This window comes from Micrasema longulum, unplaced genomic scaffold, assembly GCF_059751315.1.
Source record: "Micrasema longulum isolate JH-2025_06_02 unplaced genomic scaffold, ASM5975131v1 h1tg001091l, whole genome shotgun sequence".
Taxonomy (NCBI): Eukaryota; Metazoa; Arthropoda; class Insecta; order Trichoptera; family Brachycentridae; genus Micrasema; species Micrasema longulum.
Genome location: NW_028278279.1, coordinates 163,053 through 187,880, shown reverse-complemented (window position 1 = coordinate 187,880; position 24,828 = coordinate 163,053). Strand labels below are relative to the sequence as shown.

The following is a 24,828-nucleotide window of genomic DNA, read 5'->3' as shown; positions in this document are numbered from 1 at the left end:
GCATAAATTATAAAGTTCCCCGCCAATCAATACAAAATGGACGATATTTACCTATCAGTAGTCTTCGAATCGAAATCACATTTTTCTAACACAATATGTTTTTTGAGATTCCCAGTTATTTTCAGAGTTTTAGAGTTTCTAAAATACATGAACTATTTTTGAGTGGTCTTTCTGAAATTATGCGTGCTGGGCTAATTTTTTTAAACAAATAAACGGCTTCGCCTTTCAACGTCGTGTCAAGTTCTGTATAACAGTCTCCGTCTCCATTCCGGTTTGAAGTATTAAGTAACGAGTGAACCGTGTTAAAGCGAAGATAGCAGCTGTCGTCTCTGCGATTAATGGAAGCGTATCCTCTTCATAGCCAAAAATGTTTTTGTTGCTCTTATGCTTGGCGCCGAGAGTATCGAAACTAGACTAAGCCTACAAAAGATTTGTACACTCGTTAAACTTCTATTTCACCAACTATTCCAAGAATGTTAAGTTCTTGTTTCCATTTAACGATGAGATGGGATAAATGCTGACGATTCTTTAATTCTCGAAGACCGTAAAACACGACGGCGTCGTGTTGAATATATCGTTTTTTGCTCGTGGTATTTATTTACATATTAAAACAGATATGAAGAACATTTTACAGAAGGGAATATAGCTTCTACAGGGCTTATGACCTATCATTAGCTGGTTTATGTGGTCACTTACACACTATGTAACATTCACTATTCTGCCTATATTTGAACTTCTATATTCCTTCGACTCTTCCATCTGTTGACGTTTTTGAAGTTAAAGAGCTAAAACGTTTATTGTTGCGAGTGAGATTTATCAGATTGAATTATTTCACCTACATACTGGGCAACGACTGAAACTAAAAAAAAAAAAATTACTTCTTCTTGGACTAGGTGGATTCACCAACAATGTTCCGAGTTTGTCAAATGTTTTATACAAGTGCTGGATTCAACCCCATAGGGAGCTGTTAATATTAACATATAACAACAGACGTGGTGTTTATTTGGAAAATCGTTAAGCTATTAAAATTTTGTCGGTAGAAATTTGACTTACTTCCAAAAGAATATCAGTTATATAAACAATCAACTGGGCTGGTAGTCTAAACGGAATTGCGCGCGAAGAGATTGCCATGTTAAAGTGTATTTAGTACGTAAATACGTTTTAAAAATGCGTTTTCCACGCGCGCTTTTGCGTTCAGAATACCACCCCTTTACTGTTCACCGAATTTGTGTATATGTAAAAAAATCTTTATTTATTCCTTAATAATAATACTGTAATCGCCATCGGCTATGATACACCTTTGCCATCGGTTTTCTTCGAATCCTCAAAACATTTCTGGAACGCACTTTTGGTATGGCTTTCAGATCCGTCGGCAAGAATTCGGTCTTTACCTTTAACGGTCGCAAAACGTCGTTCTTTCATAGTCCTCTTCATTATTGATAGAACAGGAAAATCGCAGGGGGCCAATTCCGGTGAAAACAGCTGGAATCAAAGCGGTCTTTTTTTGTCAAAAATTTGCATATCCTATCTAAAACGCGTCTTACTAATTTGTCAGTCAAAAATCGGCTATGCGTCCAAAATTGACAAATCAATTATTAATATACGAATAAATCTAGGAAAATATAGGCTCTTACAACTAAAACACTCTTACAACAGTTCTTATATTATTAAATTTATGCATAACGCAAAATACTAAACATGTAAGTTTGTTTTGAATTACAAATTGATATTTATTTTTAATTTTACTTTTATCGTTATCAAATAATATGTAATAATAATTATATTTTTTTCTTTTGTGTAGGTATATGAAATACTTTTTCATAAAAATGCTTTTACTTTAAATATTCTGCAGCTTCTAGCTCTTCACTTTTAAATCTACAAAAATATTCTTACAAATTGTTTATAATCCCCCACAAATTGAATGAGGAAGTTCAATATTTAAAAAAAATATATTAGTTTATAGACTATTAAACTAAGCCAACAATTATATTTTGATGTTTTTATTTATCGTATTATCAGATTTTTTAAAGTTTTGTATTTCTGAAATAACTCCGCGTGTGACATCAGAGGTTCTCTTCCGCTTCTTCTCGGTCAGTTCTGCCGATTGGTTCGTTATTGGTAAGTAAACGGGAAATCTTCCACAACCTTTATCATTGGTTGATTCATATGAACTAGTGACTTCGTTCAAAGTATTTCTTTTACATTAAAATATTTGTTGGTGCCCTTTCAAGTTACTGTATAATTTAATGCCGTAATTTTTTGTATCCAATTTCTCGTAGGGTTGAAGTTCCTTATTGTTTCGTAATCAGCGCAATTTTAAATAAAAATTTATTGAAATAATCTTATTTGGACTTTAGATCAAGATCGCGTGAGATCGATGTTAACTACTCGACAAAAAATTAAAAGAAGGGATACCTACGATTACTAACCAATTTTTCTCGTGTGACGAGTTTTTTGTATATTACATTTGCATTCCTCAGTTCAATACGTCAATAAATTTAATGTCATGTTTTACAAAACATACATACTAGAAAAAAAATGGTAAACAACGTATATATTGTATAAACGCAGAACCACAAAACAGCTTTCCACAAATTGTACAAAGTTAGTAAAGAAAATATATTACATATAGTTTATACATATAAAAAAGTTTTTATATGTATCATGCATTTACCATCGATAGCAACCCATTTTTAATAATATTTTTTAGCAATATATCGATAACCTTATGTCCATGCGGATGAAGATTACAGTTCTGTGTGTGAAATAAAATCAGAACCCTGAACCAGTGTTTTAGATTCGATGTCTGTCTGCTCAAGTTACAATCCTGAGTAAGAAAATCGAGTGGAGATAAGTCTGCCTCGTTGTGTGTAGTGGTTGATGCGTTCGCCAACCATTCTTGGGGCCCTTAGTTCGATTCCTAGCAGGATGGATATGACATTGAATTTAAGGGATTTTTCGAACTGCAATATTTTATTGGTCCTGGACTGATAACTAAAGCGTAATACTAATAAACCATGCCGTCATGTAACAGATGATTAAAATAAGCTGCATTTGGTTTACCAATGCAGTGCCGTATGCGCCCTGGGTGCGGGAAAGGTTATGATTATGATGAATCTTATTTTACATTATTTTATTACCTTACCAATCAAATAATAAACTATCCTTTCTACATTTTTTTCGTTATTCGAAGTTTTTTAATTTAGATATTATTTTAACGATATTTAGCGCAAAATGGCAGATTCAGATACAAGGCAATAAGAGATGTACTCTTTGTTTTTTCAATAAAACTCAAACAGCTTAGAAATTTCTAAGTTTATTGATTTCAATGTAAAGTACAGACGTGAAAATTATGTATGGAACACTATTGCTTCAACGACCTCCTCGGCTTATCTTGCATGACACCATTTTTTGAGGTTTTTTCAAATTTCAAGATATTTGATATAAATGGGGTTCTATCTCTTCAATATACCGGATTATATGGTTATTAAGGTCTGGAATTGTTGCTGGCTTATATGCGTAGGTTTTCGCTTTCGAAAACTCCCAAAGAATAAAGTTAAGCGGTGTCAGATCGCCAGATCTCGGCGGCCAATCGATAGCAATAGAGCTAATGTTTTATTTGCTGCGTGGCGGGCGGCACCGCCTCGTTGAAACACATATCGTTAGGATCCATACGACGCAATTTGAGACAGAAAAAATTCGTGATCATGTCACGATAACTTTCACCAATCAACGTAATCGCTTGAACTGCCTCATTTTTAAAGAAATATGAGATAATGACTGCGCCAGCCCAAAAACCGCACCAAATTAATACTGCATAGGTTTATCGACAATCTCACTTGGATTTTTAGCTACCCTAATGCAGCATTTCTGCTAGTACGAACATATCGAAGCGTAAATGTGCCTCACCCGCTGATGACGATTTTCTGAAAAAATCAGCATTAACGAGTGCCTCCAGCACCCAATTTATGAATGCATGGCGCTGTAAATGCTCCAATATTAATTTCCCATGTCTCTAGATGTCATTTGCCAAATACTATATTTCTAAATTTATTATAAAATAGCGCACAACTCCAATCGTACAACTCCTACTGAGACACCTTTATTAACGATTTCAGTTTTAAAAACTTACTTCCTAACATGAGGTTACTACTTGCAAACCTGGCAAATTCCAAAATTTAAAAAAAGTGAGATATTAATTGAAACTAATTCAGAATACAATTTTTTACAATAATTTTAACATTGTCGACAGAACCGAAGGGCATGTAGACAAGATGTATGAATGTGGAAGAAGCTAGGAATGTATGCCAGGATAGACGTGTGTGGCAGTCCATTCTCTCTGCCTACCCCTACGGGGAAATGGCGTGATGGTAGTAGTAATAGTTAACATTGTCAGTTAAAAATACGGCTTAATTTGTAAGACTTGACTTTTAAATTATTGGCTTTGTGCAGAGTTGGTAATGTATAAAATTAAATGTATTATTTCACTACTGTTTCTTGACATAATCATGCTTACATCATCACTGCTTACGTATAAAATATTTACTGATTATAAAAAAAAATAAGCCTAAAAAATAGTTGAAGTTAAGTATTCTATCAGTTTTTTGTGATTTGCTTAAAATAAAGAAAGATGGATTTTGCCGGGTTTGCAAGTAGTACCCTCATATGTCTTTTACGGCATTTCAAATCGACTATAATTAAATATATGCCAACTGTCAATTTAAAAAAAATTGAACATCAAGTAAACCATGTAGGGATACATTATCACACTAACAATATCGTACCTACAATAATGTATTAATTCATGTGCTCACACGCAATAAGTATTACGAGATTTGCAGTTTTGTTGATCGTTACCTAAATGTCAAGGGAAATGGAATGTTTATCCGATTATCCAAAGAGATCTGATACAAGTTTACTTCCTTGTGTGTTCCGGGCGCGGCATGGTCCTATTGCTTCGTTCAATATTTGAATTCTCCTTGTTGAACGATACATGTTGCCGACACAAGAATAGCAGTCATACCACGCAACAGCAATACAAAACAGACAGAACTATTGAGAAATACGGCGATAAGATAATACACCGGCATCATGGACCATGGCGTATTTAGAATATCCACATCGAAATATTAATTGTGCTGTTAAAATGATTTATCTTCACTAATAACCATAAAATCATGATTGCAGAAACTCTACCGTGTCTCTGAAATATTCACTAGTTTAACAATTTAAGATTGTCGTATTAAATTTTTTTGTAGAAAATTTTATTGAACATTTTTTGTATGCTCAAATGTTTGTAGAATTACAAGTCATGAGCCCTGTAAATGCCTAGACTTCCATATTCCCTTCTCAAAAATGTTTTTCCTCTCTGTTGTAATAAATTTTGTATTTATTAAAAAAACTTAATCAGGACTCAAGACTTTATAGGTACACATGAGTAAAAACTCTTAAAAATGCTTTTAATGGGACATTTACGTAATAAATTTATAATCTTTGTAAAAGACTACTATTTACTAATTTTATTTTATTACAATAAATATAAAACAACTTTGTTTTTAACCTTTTTTTTCTACCGACCGGTTTCAAAGCTACACAAGCTTCTTCATCAAGGTATACTAAATTAGTGAATCTTATCCTATTTCATTTTAACTAAATATTGTCAAATTAATATACATTGAAACATATGGAGCTAATTAATAAGTCAAATCTTTTTGTCATGTTGCTTTTGTAAAGGTGGAAATTGTAAAGTGAGATGGGTACGATCTTTAAACTAGATAGGAGTGGACCAAAGGAAATATTGTTTGCTTAATTTTTTTTTCTTATTGTGAATAGCCTTTTTTTCATTTTTGAGATTTCCAAGTTGCACAATTTTAATATCTTATTTTATTTTATTTGTTATATATACGGACTAAGCCATAACAGTTATGTGAAGAAAAATATGTACCAGAAACTGAACAAAAAGAACATAAAACTGTGTAGCAAAGGCAAACAAGGATAATCGAATGATGGAGAACAGGAGCTAACCCATGCCAATCCATCTTCATCCCACACTGCGTTAATATATCTCAAATAATTCTAAGTTGTGTGACGAATTGACTTTTCTACTCATTCTGGACATTGGGGCCTAAAATAAAGCAAGCGCTTAGACGATTTGATAAATTGCAGATTTTGACTTCTGACGAAACAGTTGGGAACATGAAAAGAAATTGATTGCACCAGAGATGGGACATCACTTAGTATTTTAAGTATTTTACACTAATATCTAAATAACGTTTCAGAGGAGGTAGAAATAATGTCTCCAGTATTAGAGTGCTTTATTGTATAAATGTACAATAATATATAGATTGCTGACCCTTTTAAATATTATTTTTAGTTACGCAGGGTATTTTTTTTTTCACCAGAATACAATATATAGTTAAATGAACAGAGTACGTTATATTGTTAAAATACTATTTATTTAATGTTTCACGCCATATGATTTCTTTATTACTCATCTCACTGGGAAAACCGGGCCCAAGTGCCGAGAAATACATTTGACAATTAAGTTTGATTTATTATTTTTTTTACACAAAGAATTGTTTTAGAATTATTTTAATTATAAATATTTTAACAGAAGAGTATACTATTGATTTTAAATTGAAGTATATTTTTACAAATCTCAAACTAAATGTGGGTATTTTGGATTATAGGGTGACCATGCTTTCAAGGTTAATTGTATTTTAAAAAATTGTTATCACCCCTTGTCTACACTCAAGGTAATCAGTCGTGTGATTCAGATGCCAGTTCAGGAACTATAAAACAAATAATACCATGAGACGGCCTAATCTCCATTCGATTTCCTTTTTTAGTATCGTTCCCTTAGAGTAGCCACCGAGTCAATAACACTCGTCCGGGTTCCCGGTTCTATTTAAAAATATATATTGTACGCTTTATTCCGCTCGGACACGGGAAAATCATTAAAACTAAACTAGTAAATACAATGGAATAAGCGGCCAAAGGTGTTTGCGATCGTTAGTGTCTACATACGATATGATGGTACCTAATATCGAGTTGATTTCCTCCAGATACAATGGGCTGCTACCACAGGGCGACCGCGGGCGGCGCCGCTCCAAGTTCGTGCTCTACCGGCGCGCCGCCCCCAACGGGGTCCGGCGCTCCAAGCACTACGTGGTGAAGACGCCCCACAGCTCGCAGGCCATCCTGGACGCGCGCCAGCACAGCATCTCCTACACGCTTAGCCGCAACCAGGCCGTCATCGTCGAGTACACGGAGGATGACTCCACGGACATGTTTCAGGTGAATACTCTCTACCTTTGTCATAAAATTTAATACGCTTATTTTATTTTATTTTATTTGGGAAATCAACAGTTATACATACATATTTATAGTAAACAAACAGATATAGTGTATAAACTCGGAACTAAAAACAGATTTCCACAAAGTTACTAAAGAAAATATATTACATATTAAATAAATACATCTATGATACAAATTATTATCGAGCGGAGACGATACACTACGATAGCTAGGCCAAACACCGCGGATGCCTCCCGAAAGCCTTAAGAGTAAGTGCGGTGAAGAGCGGTTTGATGAATAAGTATTTGAATATTGTTTTTCCATCATTCTCTCGCAGATGCCTCCCCGAGTACTGTGTGAAAAAGACAACTGCATGTCGAACTGATTATGCCTAGCTAAATTGGACAAAAGCGAGGTCCGCACTCCAAAACTGAACTGATTTGGAATTTTTTGTTAAAAATAGTATCTGAAAGTAGTTTTCTTTGTCAGCACGTTTTGCCTTTTTCAAAAATAGTTATCATATTAATTTATATACTTTACGTCCGAAGACGGCGGGTTTTGGATGGTCCTAGCTCTTATAATGGACAGTTTATAAAAAATAAACGGACGATTGGGATACGCCAATGGGGACACGCCAATTCTCCAGTGAGAAAATACGGGAATACTTTTGTATGAAGAAAAGTCAGACCGAGCATCCTCTTAACAACACTTACCTACTTTAAACGACAGATTATGGTGGTCTCGGACGTCTGCTGATTGTTCGTCGGCAGTCACGTCTGTACTGTCTGTACTACGGGGCGCAGACCTCAGACCTTACAGAGTTGGCCATTTGCACGGGCCTGAGAAGATCTCGTGGACTTCAAACGCTACATTTAATTACCAGTTTTAAGTTCTGCTTTGTCTGCTCTTGCTAAATATCACAAATGACGCGGAGAATGAATAATTGTGTAACCTTATCACGAATGATTCGTGGCTTTATCACAGTGGAATTCAAACGAACAAAGCTCGAATAGTCTGATCATTGTAAACATGCGAAGGTACTTAAGTGCAAATGCGCACACATAATCAAGTACAACAGTAGGTAACAATTAAAATAATAAACAATACAGGTAGTGAACTAAGGTTAATGCGTATATAGATTAAATAAGAGTGTACTGTACAAAATAACACAAAGCAAAGAACACACCAAAAATAAACAAATAAAGGCAACGAAATTTACAATCATAAAAAAAAGTTATAATAAAATTAGCAAATAGTTTTATGATTGCACTATTATTCTTCAGCACCATGCCTCACGTCGAAGACACCTACAATAACATTTTACTATTTTCTCAAAAGGATCGTGTTTCCACTCGTGAATTATTTGATCTTTATACTCAATTATAATCACGTATTGATAACTCATAAATTTGTGTTTAATCTTAAAGAACAGCTTGAAACAAATGTGTTTTTAACTATGTGTATTTAAGGAACAGTCTTTATGCGGATAAAGGATGTATATAAATAATGCTTCAGATACTTACATCATTCCGCCTTGTGCAGTGGAGTAACAAAAAATGCACATTACTTATTTCAAAAGCTTTAATTGGCCTATTTAATTCGCCGGATCTGCCCTGACAGCTGAATAATAACGTATAAACTGGTGTTCGCTTCCCAAGTGTCTGACATTTGTTGTATCAAAAGAGAATCGTCGTCATCGTCCTTGCAGACCATCGTATTGGTACTTCCTATATCCGCCAATCCGAAGAATGTGATCGTAACAACATTAATAATTGTTTATAAGTTCATTAATTACTCGGGCATTTAAGACGATACTGCGCTTTACACCGAATTGATTAAGACATTTTCGTATAATTTTACATACTTAAACAAATGTATATAAATACAAAATTAGAGGAAGGAAACAAAACCGCTCGTAATAAAATATTTTATTTGATTTAATGGACGAGTAACTTTTATGTGTGACCTTGCGAGAGTATTAAAAAAATATATTAACTTTCAAGTATGAAAGTCTCCCAGATGCACGCGTTGTAGACGTGTAGACCGAGTGCCTTGGAAGGCATTATAAGCGTGCAATTATAAATGGCACGATTTGATATTTCGAAGCGTTTTTGTAATACTAATGAAACCTCGCGGTTACTGGAACGGAACAAGCCGTAAAATAGGTAATTCTTAAATATGATGAATTGCAAGAAAACACTAATCGCTCAAGGACACCATCATTGCCTGGCTGACGAAAACACCATTTACAGGGGTATATTCGGCATCGTCAAATTGAGACGAACCTATATAAAAAAAAACTATATTTACTAAAAATCAATCATAAATGGTTTACTTACCACTGGCAAACACCACAGAACAAACAATGTAAAGACTGCCACGAAAAAATAAAAACCATTCCATAGCTAGGGTCAAAGCACCAATGAATGACCGTTTAAGGTTCAGCTTGTAGTGAAATCCACATTTAAGGTATACATTTGATTATTTAAGCGTACACAATAAAAGAAAATAAAAAACACATTATTTCTTATTTTTATAAGTACTTTTACTTTTTTATTGAAATACGAGTATTACAATTACAATTGATATAACTCTAAAAAAATAGCAGAATCACCAGTGAATGACCACTACTGCCCCATTAAAAGTAATACTCAGATTTAGTTACACCATAACATTATGAAAAACCCTAACACATTAGAATATGGATATATTCAAAGAATTGCATAAGAAATAGCATAAAATCAAACACTTACCACACCTTTCCTTACAAAACCACTATCAATCTCGGAACAATAACGGGAAGACGCACTATTACCTTTTGACAACTCACAGTTCAAAACTGATAGATTTGTTCCTTACCAAAAGATGTATCCGCCTACTGCTTTGGTCATAGTTTCTAGTGTTAAAAGTTTTTTGACTGGACACATGTAGCAATTCTTATTATAATGTGTTTTATTAACCAATGGTCATTTACTGGGGGGTGGTCATTTACTGGTGCTTCGACCCTATATTCTTTGGTGCATTTTCATTACACTATAAACTATTTTTTTTCGTTAGTATGTATCACACCAAAATTTTATCGCTTATAAATATATTCAGGAATATTTTTATTCAGCAATTTTTTTTCTAAAACTCATTGAAAAATGATTCATAGAAATAAAAAAAATGCTTTGGTACTTGATTAATTAAACTGAATAATTTACTCTTTTTTTTTCTAACTAATACTTAATATCTATAAAACATTCGAGATTGTTAGTGAAAATTTGTGGTGGAAGTTCATTGTTACTTACTTTAGAAATAAACGACGAGGAATAATAAAGTATTAAAGATGTCGCGAAATCGATGAAACCGGTTACTGGTTATTCCAAATTCGTGGATTCACTGGTCTTTTATTTCTTTAATAAATGTTATTTATTTTTTCTATATTTATACTGATTTAATACCATTACTCTCAATGCAGTCACGATTTCCCATCACATAATTATCTGGCAATCAATTTCGAATAAGTTGGATGCATACATAGTTCAAGTGGTATACGTGCAGCAATGTAGCTCCTAGTGAAACCAATATTAGAAAATCTGATTTTCGAAGCTTATTCACATCATTAAAATACTATCGATCATACCAGGGCCGCGATTATAAAGGCTATTTTCATCGGTACATACCGAGGTGGTATACTTAACTTCTGTACTACCTCTATCTACAGTCGGTATATTCTACTGACTTGTCATCTCGACAACATATGATCGAATCCAACCAATGAATGACCCTGAAAATTTAGTCCGCGTTCCTTACTTAATTACTACTACTACCATCACGCCATTTCCCCGTAGGGGTAGGCAGAGAGAATGGACCGCCACACACGTCTATCCTGGCATACAATCCTAGCCTCTTCCACATTCATACATCTTGTCATACATGCCCTTCGGTTCTGTCTGCTTTTGACATGACCAGACTTAAGATTTTGGTTTATCTGATCATGCCACGTCTTCCTTGGTCGTCCTCGTCTAACGTTGCCGTTAAATAGTTCTCATTTATATTTTAAATCGGGTTCTGTGGTAAAAAGTGGTAACAAGGCGATTATAAACTCCTGTAAATCCCAATTCAAACAAAAATGCTTGCTTGAACATGATTTTTACATGAGTTTTGACAAATACCATGACGGTGTGCTTAACGATCGTCTGTATTTATCTACCGAGTGATTACAAACCTGGCTCCTTTAACGTTTCGATACGTACACTCAGGAAGATAGCAAAACAGATGTAAAAAATAATAAAACTAAATTTATTTTTTATATTGGCAACATTTTTACGCCTAGATGCTCTTATATATTAATAGGGCAGAATCTAACCACATTATCTATGTATCTAGGCGTTCGTTTTAAAAAACTGACTGTTATGTAAGAATTCGATTGTACTTCAAAATTGACTTATTTCTATATCGTATTTTTAATAGGCTTTAAAGAAAAAAGTGCCAACCTCAAAACGATATTTTTTTTAATTAAAACGTATTTAAAGGAAAAATCGCTCGGTGGAATATTTTTTTATCACTTTTAATGCGTAGATATGCGTATCTAGGAGTACTAGACTCGTCGATACAAATCGATGTACTTACATCCAAACTTGATGGTGAGTGGGTCGGTAGTGTATCTTTATAATCGCTCGAGAGAATTTATATTCATCTACTTATACCGTCATCATAATCGCGGCCCTGGATGCTTTGAGGAACTAGACTTACTCTGTATAATATAATAGATTAGACACGATTCTTATTTGTACTATTGCATATTTATTTCTACACCAATAAAAAATATTCATCGCTGCATGTCATGAGAACCGTTCATTTTAATTTTAAATTCTATAGAGGGGATCAATAATATTTAATATAACTAAACTTAATTAATTTACAGAAAAAATGGAAGTAATGGATCACGATGCACATATGGATTATACTACAAAAGTATCATTGAAACTTTAATTTGTTGCCGAATTCAATTCTTTAGCCTTGTTTACCGGTGAAAAATTCTCAAACTTCAAATGTTTACTTACGTACTGCTCAAATTTGGGTACTTTCCCGAGAAAGAAAAAATAAATAAAAAATTCTACCAAAAATCACCAATAATCATCATATAAATAATTTACTGCCATAACCTTTGAATATCTATGATCAGTTGACTAATATTATAATAATAAACTTTATTTGACATTTTAGATGATCACATTTACATAGAACAGAATAATATTATAATATACAATGTATATTTTTGAATGTTTGTACCATTGCAATATAAATAATATGAAATATATTAATGAATGTTGAGCGAAAAACAGTTTCTCGCGTTGAATATCATGTAGCCACCTCCATCTGCAAACACTAAACAGTTGCTGTAAAAGTAAAGGGGTGTTATTTAGTAATAAAATGAGTTTGTAGCGGGAAAACTCATTTTCCGCGCGCTTGTTTTCCCGCAACGTAAACTCATCCGAGCGCCAACATGCTGCCACGCCAAACGAGTCCAGATTGTCCACCGAGATATTGTCCGAGGTATCAATTTTGCTTAGCTTCCATTCAATGGATAAGCTCAAAATCGTGTCTCGCAGGCAGAATAGCGGAATGGCAGCGAGGCACGCGGATCGTCGTTTGAGACATGCGAAAATAGATAATCTCAGTGCAGCAATAACGGTGAAATATCCTCCTCCACCGAAGCCGTATTTGCATCAAACGAATGTATTTTGCTGTCAATGTTGAAAAACAAATCTTGGGGTTATTCAATTTGATTATAAAGTTCTGCGGTGCACTTAAATCAACCTTGGCAAATAAATGTTTGTCGCAAGAGGAAAACTTAGCAGTTCACAATGTAGTCCTGGTCCCGGCCCTGATGCATGGGAGCGAAGTATGGACTTGGAAAAACAGGGATGAAAGTAGACTGAATGCTGTCGAAATGCGATCTCTCAGGCGAATGTGCGGTAAAACTCTACGATAGATGCACAAATGTTGAGATCTATACGGCTTACTTTCATATTTCATTTACATTTTTTAGATCTTAATTTTAATATGTACTTTTAATTTTCTTACTACTTTTTTTTTTTTTTTTTTTTTTTTTTTCTGTAGATATGAATTGAAATTCTCGATTTACTTTACTTTGTTCAATTTATTTTTTTATCTTGTTTTGATTACATTTATGAGCACACACTATTTATATATGTGTCTATTATTATTTTTTTCTTATATTTAAAATATATTTAAGTAAATTACTATTCTTTAATTTTAATTGTATTATTTTACTCTATTTTCTTACTTAAAAAAAAAAAAAAATATCTTTAAACTATTTTTATGTTTATTATTTTATACGTATACAGTATTATGTCTGTACTCTTCTTATTTGATTATTAATTAAAACTAATGTCTGAGCACCCGATGACAAACTATTATTGAATAGTTTATCGGGACAAAATATATCTTAATACTTTGTTTTCTTTATAATGTATTAATATTGTAATAATATGTATATTTTATTGAATAAAGACTCTATCCGTACATTATGTAAGGCTGAGACAAGCATTATCGACAACATCAAGAAGGAGCTCTGCGCTGGTTTAGACATGTAAAGCGAATAGACAGCGAAAGTACGGCTAAGAATATTTACAATGCGAATGTTGATGGATGCAGAAATAGAGGAAGACTGAGAAAGACATGGCATGACCAAATCCAACAAATACTTGAAGATGGACATGTCAAAAGTCGGAATAATCGGCGTGCGTGCATGACAAGATGTATGAATGTAGAGGAAGCGAGATCTGTATGCAAAGATAGAGTGATGTGGGGTTCTATCCTCTCTGCCTACCCCTACGAGGCAACGGCGTGATGGTTTGTTGTTGTTGTATTATTTCTATGTATTTGAAAGACAGACATAATTCACAATGCTAAAAAATGTGTTTAGCACTAGAGTTAACAGCTTTCTTATGTATGTAGCCGAAACGGGTGCGGATAAAACAGCGGGTTAGGTAATCAGAGGTATACTGCTTTGGGGTGATATTCCAAACACTCTCGCGGCCGAAGGCGGCCTCCGTGGTGTAGTGGTCAAGACGCTTGACTCACGCACGGAAGGTTCCGGGTTCGATTCCCGGTGAGAACACAAAAATTAAAATGTGATTTTTCTCAAGCCTGGGTGCTCTGTGATGTAATTCACCACTGTAATTAGGCCTCCTGGCTATTAAACTCTTGTGTGGTAAATTTACAAAGTGTTTTATTTGAAATAAATTCGACTTGTTGATTTACTAAAAATGTGAGGCTTTCAAATTATCTATTACAAAAAAAAATTATCTATTACACGAAAAAAAAAACGCAAAACGATTTTTTTTTTAGTTTCGACTTTTAGGGCAGTACTGTATGGGATAAACTTGCGAAGTATTGTCGCTTCAATTTTGCTTTTTATTTAATTGAGAATAAAATATTATTATGAAATATAACTTCCTAGTGGCTAAATCCCGCATTGTCGGCAGTTAAAAACTACTTTCTGACCTTCCCATATACTAAAATAATAATGCTTGAAGTTCATTCACATCAATGAAGGTCCTTAGCCCTTTACTTCGCAAAAGTCAACAAATGGAAGAGTTAACGAAATGTGGATATTCAAACATAGGCAGAACGGTAAATGTTTCACAGTGTGTAAAGTGATAGCTTAAACTAGGCAATGACAGAATATAAGCACCGTAAAAATGCCTAGACTTTAATATTTCCTTCTCCAAATTGTTATCCCTCTTGTTACAATAAATGAAAGACTATTATTACATTAATATACTCTAATCTCGCGTCAAACATTCATTATTTATCTCCTTTTTGTGTAAATCGTTGCAGTTGATACTCGAATATTGTTGAAATGTCATAGCAACTCCCAACCGCTTCCTATTTTAACATAACGTAACTCACGTCCGCAAATGTGTATGTGCATCGCGAAGATCTTAGTTTTGCTCTGATGGCCTTACTTTTTCCTACAAATATTATTGCTTAGAAAAATATAACAATGGGATTGGTGATAACTTTTACTTTTCTGTTCTTCGTAACATTATAATGTATCAAAAGATATTTTGAATAACCTACTATTAATTCATTATGTTTTTTATCCACGCTTTGTATTTTTTTTTGTTAGAAATTTTTTAGCAGTATTTTGTATCTTCGTTTTTTGAGATTTTTATAAACACAATGTTAATGATCTTGGGAAATAAATGCAAGCAACGTATTAAAAATTGTTTGGTGATTTTTTAAACGAACATAGTAATATCTGTTTATTTTTCAATCATACATTAATAAAAGTTCAGTTATACGCTTATCTTTATATTTTTCCTAATTAGCCAACATTATTAGATAAATTTTAGTTTGCTCTTAATTTGTACCTAAATCTCTAGTAGCTTTACTTAGAATTTGCTTTTATTTGGGTTTATTCGAAAGTTCTTTGCAAACATGAAATTTACTTTCTTAATATGTTTCAAGAGTAATCAGATAGTCGGATATGCAGATGACCTAAATATAGTTGGAAGATCCTTAACATCTGTCAAGGAAATCTTCTGCCCTCTGGAAACCGCTGCGCGCGAGCTGGGCTCAAGAATTAATGAAGATAAAACAAAGTTTATCACTCAAAACCGAAACCCATCCAACAGAGCAAGAGGTAGCGTTCAGTTCAGAGATAGTTACTCCTTTGAGGCAGTCGACCAGTTCGCGTACTTAGGCTCTCTTCTCGCGGAATGTAACGAGGAAATTACAGACATAAAGAAACGATTATCGGCGGGCAACATTACATATTTCTCCTTGTTGCCAGTATTTAAGTCAAGAAGCGTCCATAGGAAATTAAAGAACCCTGTACAAGACCATTATTTGGATTTTATTGGCGTATGGGCGCGAAGCACTGACCCTGCCAGTAAGATCCGCTGAGATGCTGGATATATTTAAAAGGAGAGTTCTTCGCCGAATCTGTGGTCCCGCGAAAGATGGAGAAGAGTGGCGTATTAGGCAAAATGCCGAATTATATAGCATATATCTCAACGCCCATAAAACTGCTCAGATTGAGATGGGCTGGACACGCACAAATAATGCCCGATGCGCGAGTAACTAAGAGAGGCGTGACTGGACATCCAGGGGGTGAAAGAAGGATTGGAAGACCCAGACTTAGGTGGGAGGATGAAGTAAAAAAAGATGCAGCGCAGCTTCTACAAGTTGCAAACAGGAAAATGGCTGCTGAGGACAGGCGGAGTTGGAGGCAAAATATGAAGGAAGCCGAGGCACGATTTGGGCTATAGCGCCATCGAAGAAGAATAGTCAACCTTTTTGGGTTCAAACCTGAATTTAAATTGAAGAGATGTCATCATAAGAACCAAACGTAAACTTCACGTGTAATTTAGCGGAATGATATTGTTCTTAATCCCGTTCTCTCAATTTAATCTCATTCAGGACAAACGTCATCGCCTTAAAATCTATTAAAAGTTTTCTTTAAAAAATCATAATTAAACATTTTGTAACTCTACCTATAAATTATTATAAGTTATTGAAGCGAAACAATGCATCAAAATAATACAATCTAGAAAAGCTGAAACTTGACAGCATGAAGGAATCTTTTCCTCGCTTTCTCGTTTATATTATCTTGCTAAAATCGTCTCGCCGGACGGATATGAGATATGACGTAACAGGATGCCAGCCGCTGCACCAATTGCAATAACAATATAACCCATAGCACAAGGAAATTAAGCCGTTCGTATTAAAAGTGAAATTCTTTACCGTGAGCTGATACAAACGTGAACATTGCGCCTTCAGTATGAGAATTTGATCGTGGCAAAAGTGAAGATAGGAAACAATAGTGTTGCCAGGGTCAGCTCGTGGCCCAGACCTGTACATAATCGTAATATCTCCACTCCGTGTGATTTCTTCGTTTCTTCCTCTTCAGACCTTTCACAAATTTCCCACGTCTGTGTGGCAGTGCGATAATGGAGCGTAATTTCACTTTCGCGTTAATTTATTTACTCTAAATTACGTTTGTATTTATTATTCTCATACCCGTTTCGGGGCGAGTGTGTTCGCTGCTCACAGTGCTCACTCACGTTCCATCCGCAAATATCGAGAGTAAAACTTCAATTTACGACTCCGTCGAGAAAACATGTCTAGGTAATTATTTAATTAACATAATGTACATATTATATGAACGCGCATTGTTAATATTGTGATGTCTAGTTCTCGTATGTCCACAACAATTACCGTTGTTTTCTTGTGGAAACATATTGAAAATATATACCAAATGTCGTTAAATATTTGTATATAACCACTATCGGTTTCGAGACATGTCCGTCTCTTCGCCAGGACACCAATTAAAAAAAATAAAAATATTATAAATTTTATAAAAAGTACATGTTTTTGTAAAATTCTAAACATATCTTCTTTTACACATCTAGTTAATGTTATCACTGTAACTCTCCAAAAAAAGAGACTAACCTCTTAGATAGTAACTTACATTGTTTTAGTTGTTTATTTATTTAAGAGTTTATATAATTTTAAATGCAAGTACATGATAAAGAAAAAGAAAACCATGGGATATATAAAGAAAAAACATAAAACAATCATACATTCATACTAATTAAAATTTAATGTTGTTTTTACACGTGTTCAAAAATTTTTTTTAGATTAACTTTAAATTTATTTATTGATATATTATTTTTAATAGTTTTTAGTTCATTGGGAAGATTATTATAATTTTTTACACCTTTAATGACAAAGCTATTTTGACCATGACTTGTATGTACACCTTCACCATAGTTCCACAAAAATATAAAACCAACATGCCTTGTATTTTAATAAGCAACCCTTAGATGCACTGATTAGGTTATGAAAACCAAACAAATAATAAAGGGTTAAAAGTAAATAATATGGAAATCTTTCATATTAGGAAAGCTTTAAAAAACAATGTTCCTTTGATCAATAATCAAACAACCTTTCGAAATAGGCCATTATACGATATACCATTGTTATGTTCATCCTATATCTATTAAACTCACGGCCCTCCTTTCATCCCCTCCCTCTCTTTTTTAACTTTTGCTCCCACAACATAAATATTTTATATATTCATAACCTAATCGCACGTAAGGGTTGCTTATAAAAATGCATGTCATGTTGGTTTTATATTTTTGTGCAACAACTATCGTAAAGGCGTGTAGTGGGTTTTGCATGTTGGTTTAATTAGTGTCCTGACGAAGAGTCGGGTACGTCTTGAAACCGGTAGACATAGAAAATTCGGTAAATATTTAAAAACATTTGGTTAAATGTTTGACCACAAAGTTAATGCTTAAAATATTGAAAATATGGTCATTTGGCATAATATCGTTTACTTTCCCGTTTTTTTTCTATTACAATCTACTTTTATATATTTAGTTCAATGTTTTGACTGAAACTTTCTAAAAGAGAGACTAGCTCTTATGATTGGGGTTTGACTTAAGCTGTTACAGTTATTTAGTAATTTGAAGTTACATAATTTCGAATACACCTGAGAAAAAAATATATAAAATTTACGAAATAAAAAAAAATTAGGAAATAATAATACAGTAATACTAATTAAAATGGAATGCTGTTTTACCCGAGTTCAAAAAAAAATTTACTGATTTAGTTTTAATAGTTTTTAATTGGCAATAAGTCCGCCGTTTAACCGAGCATACATTTGTTTTATTTTGTATTTATCGTATTGTATATTGTTAATTAAGATTTATTATTATTATTATTATTATTATTGTAATTTTTTTATTCCTTTGAAAACAAAATTATTTTGACCATGACTTGTGTGGAATTCAGGAATTTTGATATTATTTTGGTGAGTGACTTGTTCATCTCAAATTCTTTGTAAATAGTGTCTACTGTATGAACTTTAAATAATTTACATAGATTTTCCGTATTGAATGTTAAGGGTTTATTTAAAATTACTATGAAAATTATTCTTCGTACTATTTTAAGAGGGTTTAATATATTAGTATACGCACCACCACCCACCCCTCCCACCCCTCCCACCCCTCCCACAATACCATATTAAGTCATTTAAATTATTAAGTCATGTGTGTAATAGATTCCATTTTGCTGTATTCAAGTTAGTTTATATAACTGGTTTGTCTTATCAATTGATGATAAGATTGTATTTTAAAAGAAGTATTCAATTCTATCCATGTATTATATTTATATAATGTTCAAATAATCGCAAATGCCTTTTACATTATAAAAAATTTCGTTTACAAATCGTGTACGGCTTTATTGAGAATATTATAGACGTGAAATATAACCAGAATCCCCAAACGAGTGTTTAAGTCTCGATGGCTACTTTCGGGTATAAGTCCCGGGTTCGATTACTAGCAGGATAGACGTGAACTTTTGTTTTTTAGGTGGTTTTACTATGCAAAATATCTCATTCCCTGGTCTGCCCCCTGAAGCGTAAGATTGTTCACGTTTTTCTTTTATTTAAAGAAAAAACAGCTATTACAACAAAAAAATACAGTATTTACAAATATACCCAAATTATAGGCTAATAATTATAGTTTTCTATATATAACTAAATACATAGCCAAAAAAGGGCATACTTGTGTAAAGCCACTCCGTGAAGTCACTCCACTTGTAATAAATATATAAAAAGAAAAAGTTTTTTGTTAACTCGGTCTTAAAAAACCTTTCGCCAACGGATCCACAAGATTATCTTTCTTTTTTTTATTACCAAAAAAATATGAAAGCATACAAAAAAATAAACATATTAATTCAATATATGGTCAAGATACACTGCATTTGATGTACCAATAATGTGCTCTATGCACCATCGGGTGCGCATGAGAGTATGATGAAATAACGAATATTTTTCGCGTACCTATGCGCGAAACTTTAAAAGATTCATTCTTGTTTCTTTTGGAGGACGCGGGACTGAGGAGGTAACTTGTTCTGTTAAAACACTGATCGAGTCGGTAGACTGATCACTTAAGATACTATTTACTTAGTGCTGAAGCGCATTATGATTAAGACTACTCCAGTACTCAGATCTTTGAATCAATACAAAATTTTATCTCGGACACCGACGCAAACGTCACACGCGACCGGATCGCTCCGTACCCCACACACTTAATTTATTGATTTTTTTATATCGTTTTGTATATGTAATAATGCCGGCAAGGTCATTCGTTCTAAATCTGGTACTCGGGTAGGAATACACAGGTGACGGGCCAAAAGGTTCATTCTTTTGAAAGACTTCGAAAAAACTGAAAGAACTAATAGTTATTTTTTCTCTTTACCGTTACCGGCGAGCGTACTGAGCAATTTGCGTATGGATTTATATATTATATGGCTTTCGAGTACATTATTATGTAATAGTTGTTTAAATTAAGACACATAAAGAACATACAAAAGATATGTTATTTGAAATATGATACATTGAGGGGAGACCCTTAAGCCCACCATCCACCCGCAGCGGTTATAGAGTCCTGAGGGACTCTCTGTCAGCTGCGCATAGAGGAAAGTTATTATAAATATTCCTAAGGAATACAAACTCTATACAGATTAAGGAGGGGGGAGGAGGACGTATGGACAGAGGCCAACACGTCGTCCCCACCCCTCAGGATCCCCTCAATGCCTCTGTTTTTTTTTATTAAAAAAAATATGTTAACAAACAATTTACATAAATAAACATATCCAAATATACAAAAACATTTTCTTAAAACTATAGTAACATAACAAACATAACTTACACAAAACATAAGTAAAAACACGGATATTTACATTAAGAGAACGACTTTGGATAAAGAAGGACTCCCTGGGTGGTCAGAGGCAGAGGATCCGAATACCACCCCCGTAAGGGGAGGACAAAACAAAAGAACGTGTGCGTTCCGCCCGGAAGGAAGCACATACCCAACTGAATGAGCATCCCACAGGAACAGTTGCCTGTCCTACCATATTCCTACCTAGGCGTCCGCGCGTCTGAGGAGCTCCCAACGCGATACCCAAGTCCGGACAAACTGACGGAAGAGTGCAAAATTCGTACTGTTGGCCATCAGATCCACATTCCACGCTGGTCGCATGACCCCTGTCAGACCATTCAGCATCTCATCTCTGGCGTCATCTAATAGCACACAGTGCCACAGGATGTGTTCGGCCGATTGATGGTTATATGAAATATGATACAATGAAAACTCAGAAAAGTCGTCTAAAAACTTTAGTATTGTCATTAGTAATATCTTTGAACAATAGCGTACTCTGTTATCGAGACCGCAATACTTCTATTGTAAGAAAATTGCAATTTTACCGAATAAAAACCGATTTGCATTCAGCGTTGTAGCGATCTATTTATTATCTTCAACTGACGTTTTGCTTAATTTATTTTAAAAAGTAATATTATATTTTGATTAAAGTTTGTATGTGTAGGTACCTACTGGGGATATTGCTGTGAAACTATGTAATGAGATTGTTGAACGGTTCCAAATTGAGATCGTTGAATAGTATTTGCAACGTCTGCACGTTGGAGAATTGTTATTGATCATAATACGCTTGTTCGCGCTTATTGCTGTAAAGTGCATACCAAATACAATTAATATCTAATTCGTAACATCACAAAATCATTTGTTTTAGGTAACTTTATAGTCATTTTTGTGGTATGTATCAAATTAGATACATCGTCCAATTAAGTGTTAATATATTCACTGCTCACGTCCCTTAAAAACTTGGTTAACTTATTTAATATTTATAACGATAATCGTTTTACCTTTTTGTGGGGAAGAAAGGATTATCATAATCGCAATCTCAAGTTCAATATCGCGTCAGATCTTCGCATAAATCGATTCCATGATGTAGCGTACACGCATACTATACTGACCGTTAATGTATTGCATAATCTGCGGGCTTTATTAGATTTCCTTATACCAGGTTTGTATTAAGAAATAACTATACCCGGTTCAACTATTTATAACCGATATAAAAAAAAGCTTACTTGTAAAAATATTTATTACCTAGAATAACAATTCACAGGTTATTTCATGCTTAATTTTTTTAATCAGTCAACACTGATATGTGCTCGTGCGCAGTAATTTTTATAACAACACAGACAAACATCAAAGTTAAATCAAGACTACTGTCATGTAATCGAGAACATGAAGAAAATTGTTAGAAAAAGAAATCAAAATTAGGGAGAAGAGGAGAAGTTAAAAACAAATTCTATAGTTTATTCGTGTTTATTTTTTTTAATCATAATTAATTATAACACATACACACATATAACATTTCTGATATTATTTAAACAAAGAATTAAAAATCACTTGAATCGCATTCAGAAGGTCGCAGGACTTCGAAATTGTTTAAAATCGAGAAAAAAAATATGATAAACTATCTATCTAGATCGCGTGCTTATTCCAGCGTTATACCACATAATGTGCAGGTTTAAGTTTATATGGTCGCTATCCCAGATTTAAACCGAGTTAAACTCTATGCGAGGTTTATAGGTAATACTTTTTGCTATACCATCATTATCCTACCACTATTCTCAAGCTTAACTTTATACCCGATTTGTAAGTAAGGCCCTGCATGCATTTGCTTGCACGTAAATGCTTATGTACGAACAATGAACACTATTATTAATTAGATGTCACGTGCTAAACAATGGTAGATTTAAATGTGGGCTAGTATCGTTGTTTTTAGTAACCCTCAATAAAGAGTTGTCATATCAGCTTTACAGTTTTATATTTGCAACAAAACACCGGTAGACAAACTCGCCAAAATATTGTGCGTTTGATTTTGTTGTCATTATTTTTTATTACATTGTGTAATGTTGAGTTTTAAGAATGCCGGGCCTTTCTTACGGGCTGGTATAAAGTCACGCCTAGTCATAGTGGTAGAATAAGGATGCAAGTATCATCCTTATAGTAGTGGAATAAAAATGGTAATATTCCCATCCTTGTTCTTCTATCACTATGCCTAGGCGTAACTTTATACCAGGTTTATAAGTGAGGCCCACTGTGTCACAGGTTGCAGTGTTTTTTTGGCGTTATAATGGAATTTCAATGAAACTAAACGTATTTTTATAAAAACTACTGAGTTTTTTTTGCACCACAATAGGCCAGGAGGCCCAATAACAGTGTTGAATTTCATACAACACATAATTACGAACACCCAGGCTTGAGAAAAGTCACATTGTATTTTTGTATTCTAACCGGGAATCGAACCCGGAACCTTCCATGCATGAGTCTAGGTGTTTATCACTACACCACGGAAGCCGCCAAGTTATTTATATTTGTTCATTTTATTTTTTATTCATAAATCATATAACACAAAGTATTTTACAAGTATAATACGTTGAATTACATTCCCGGGAGTTACAACAACTCAATTCGGGACAAAAATAATATTAACATTTAGAAAATAACACATATTGAGAACAACAAAGAAACAAAGCAAGTTTAGCACCTTTATAACTAAATATAGCACAACAATATATCCGCCTAAAACATTTTCTTACACAAGCAGAATCAATATATAAAAAAAACGCTTTTAAAAATAAACAAAAAGTAGTGAATCTACTAAGGGAAATAAGGTCATGCACATGATGCTGCCATAGTGATGATGAGAACATATCCATCTCAGTTAGTAAACATCTGGATGCCTAAGAAATGTCGTATAGTACAATGTACACATGATTATTGGAAACATAATTCGGATAAACAAAACGTGTGTCAGACCAAAGCATGGTGTATACAAAAGAGGCGAGGATAGATAGAGAGAAAATAAAAAATACGACAAACCAAGTAGAAAAACTAAATAGAAAAACTAAATAACTGTTCAGAACGTCAGAGATGAAAGTACTAAAGGCAATCGCAATTTTAATTTATAGTTTTCAATAATATGAACTTGCATGATGTTATTATTGCAAACATTACTTGAAAAAATAAGTTATAATAATTTACAGTAATTTAATTGTTACATACTTATTTGTTTATGAATTTGTAAAAACCATTTTAATATTCGGTCATACGTCAAACGCTTTCTAGGTTACTACCTCACCATCTTTTGTTAGTCCCTCGTATAAGAACCTTGAAATCGGTCGACCTATACCTGAAAATAAAAGTGGTTTATACAAATTTATATACAAATATAAAATGTCATACCATTAATTAAAAAATATATTTGATGTTAAAAATAATTCGTCGGAATCGTAGAACAACGACGGATGTGCGTAAAATGCGACATTGTCTTTCTTTTGTTTGAAGGCTTTTTTCCAGGTTTTAAAAAAATTATAAAACTAACCCAAGTATCAAATGGTATATGTCAAATTTATAAAGTGTCAAAACAAATATTTATACTGCTCTCGCGTAAAGTTGAAGAAAATCACATGGGTGGTTGTTCTACGATCCCGACGAATTGTTTATTACATTTACTTATGTACAAACGTTCATTAAATTAAATGATTTGTAAACAATGACAAATTAATATTACCGTTTGAGTTTAGGTATGTACGAACATACAAATTTGTAATATTTAAATTTCTCGTGAAAA

The 24,828-nt window shown here is 33.6% G+C and overlaps 1 protein-coding gene and 2 long non-coding RNA genes across 3 annotated transcripts in view; 1 reads left to right on the top strand and 2 right to left on the bottom strand.

Annotated features, from left to right (window-relative positions):
- The window catches only part of Pli (E3 ubiquitin-protein ligase pellino), a 134,425-nt gene that overhangs the window by 59,812 nt on the left and 49,785 nt on the right, over positions 1 to 24,828 (top strand). The window contains exon 3 of the mRNA XM_088233388.1: positions 7,065 to 7,296. Within this exon, the coding sequence (XP_088089514.1) occupies positions 7,065 to 7,296 (232 nt within the window). The remainder of the gene's footprint in view (positions 1 to 7,064; positions 7,297 to 24,828) is intronic.
- LOC148277063 (uncharacterized) lies at positions 10,627 to 12,395 on the bottom strand. Its single transcript, XR_015823601.1, has 2 exons — positions 11,314 to 12,395; positions 10,627 to 11,101 (listed from the first exon to the last, which is right to left on the bottom strand). It is a non-coding gene; the product is annotated as an uncharacterized LOC148277063 (long non-coding RNA).
- On the bottom strand, positions 19,476 to 22,656 carry LOC148277062 (uncharacterized). Its single transcript, XR_015823600.1, has 2 exons — positions 20,969 to 22,656; positions 19,476 to 20,923 (listed from the first exon to the last, which is right to left on the bottom strand). It is a non-coding gene; the product is annotated as an uncharacterized LOC148277062 (long non-coding RNA).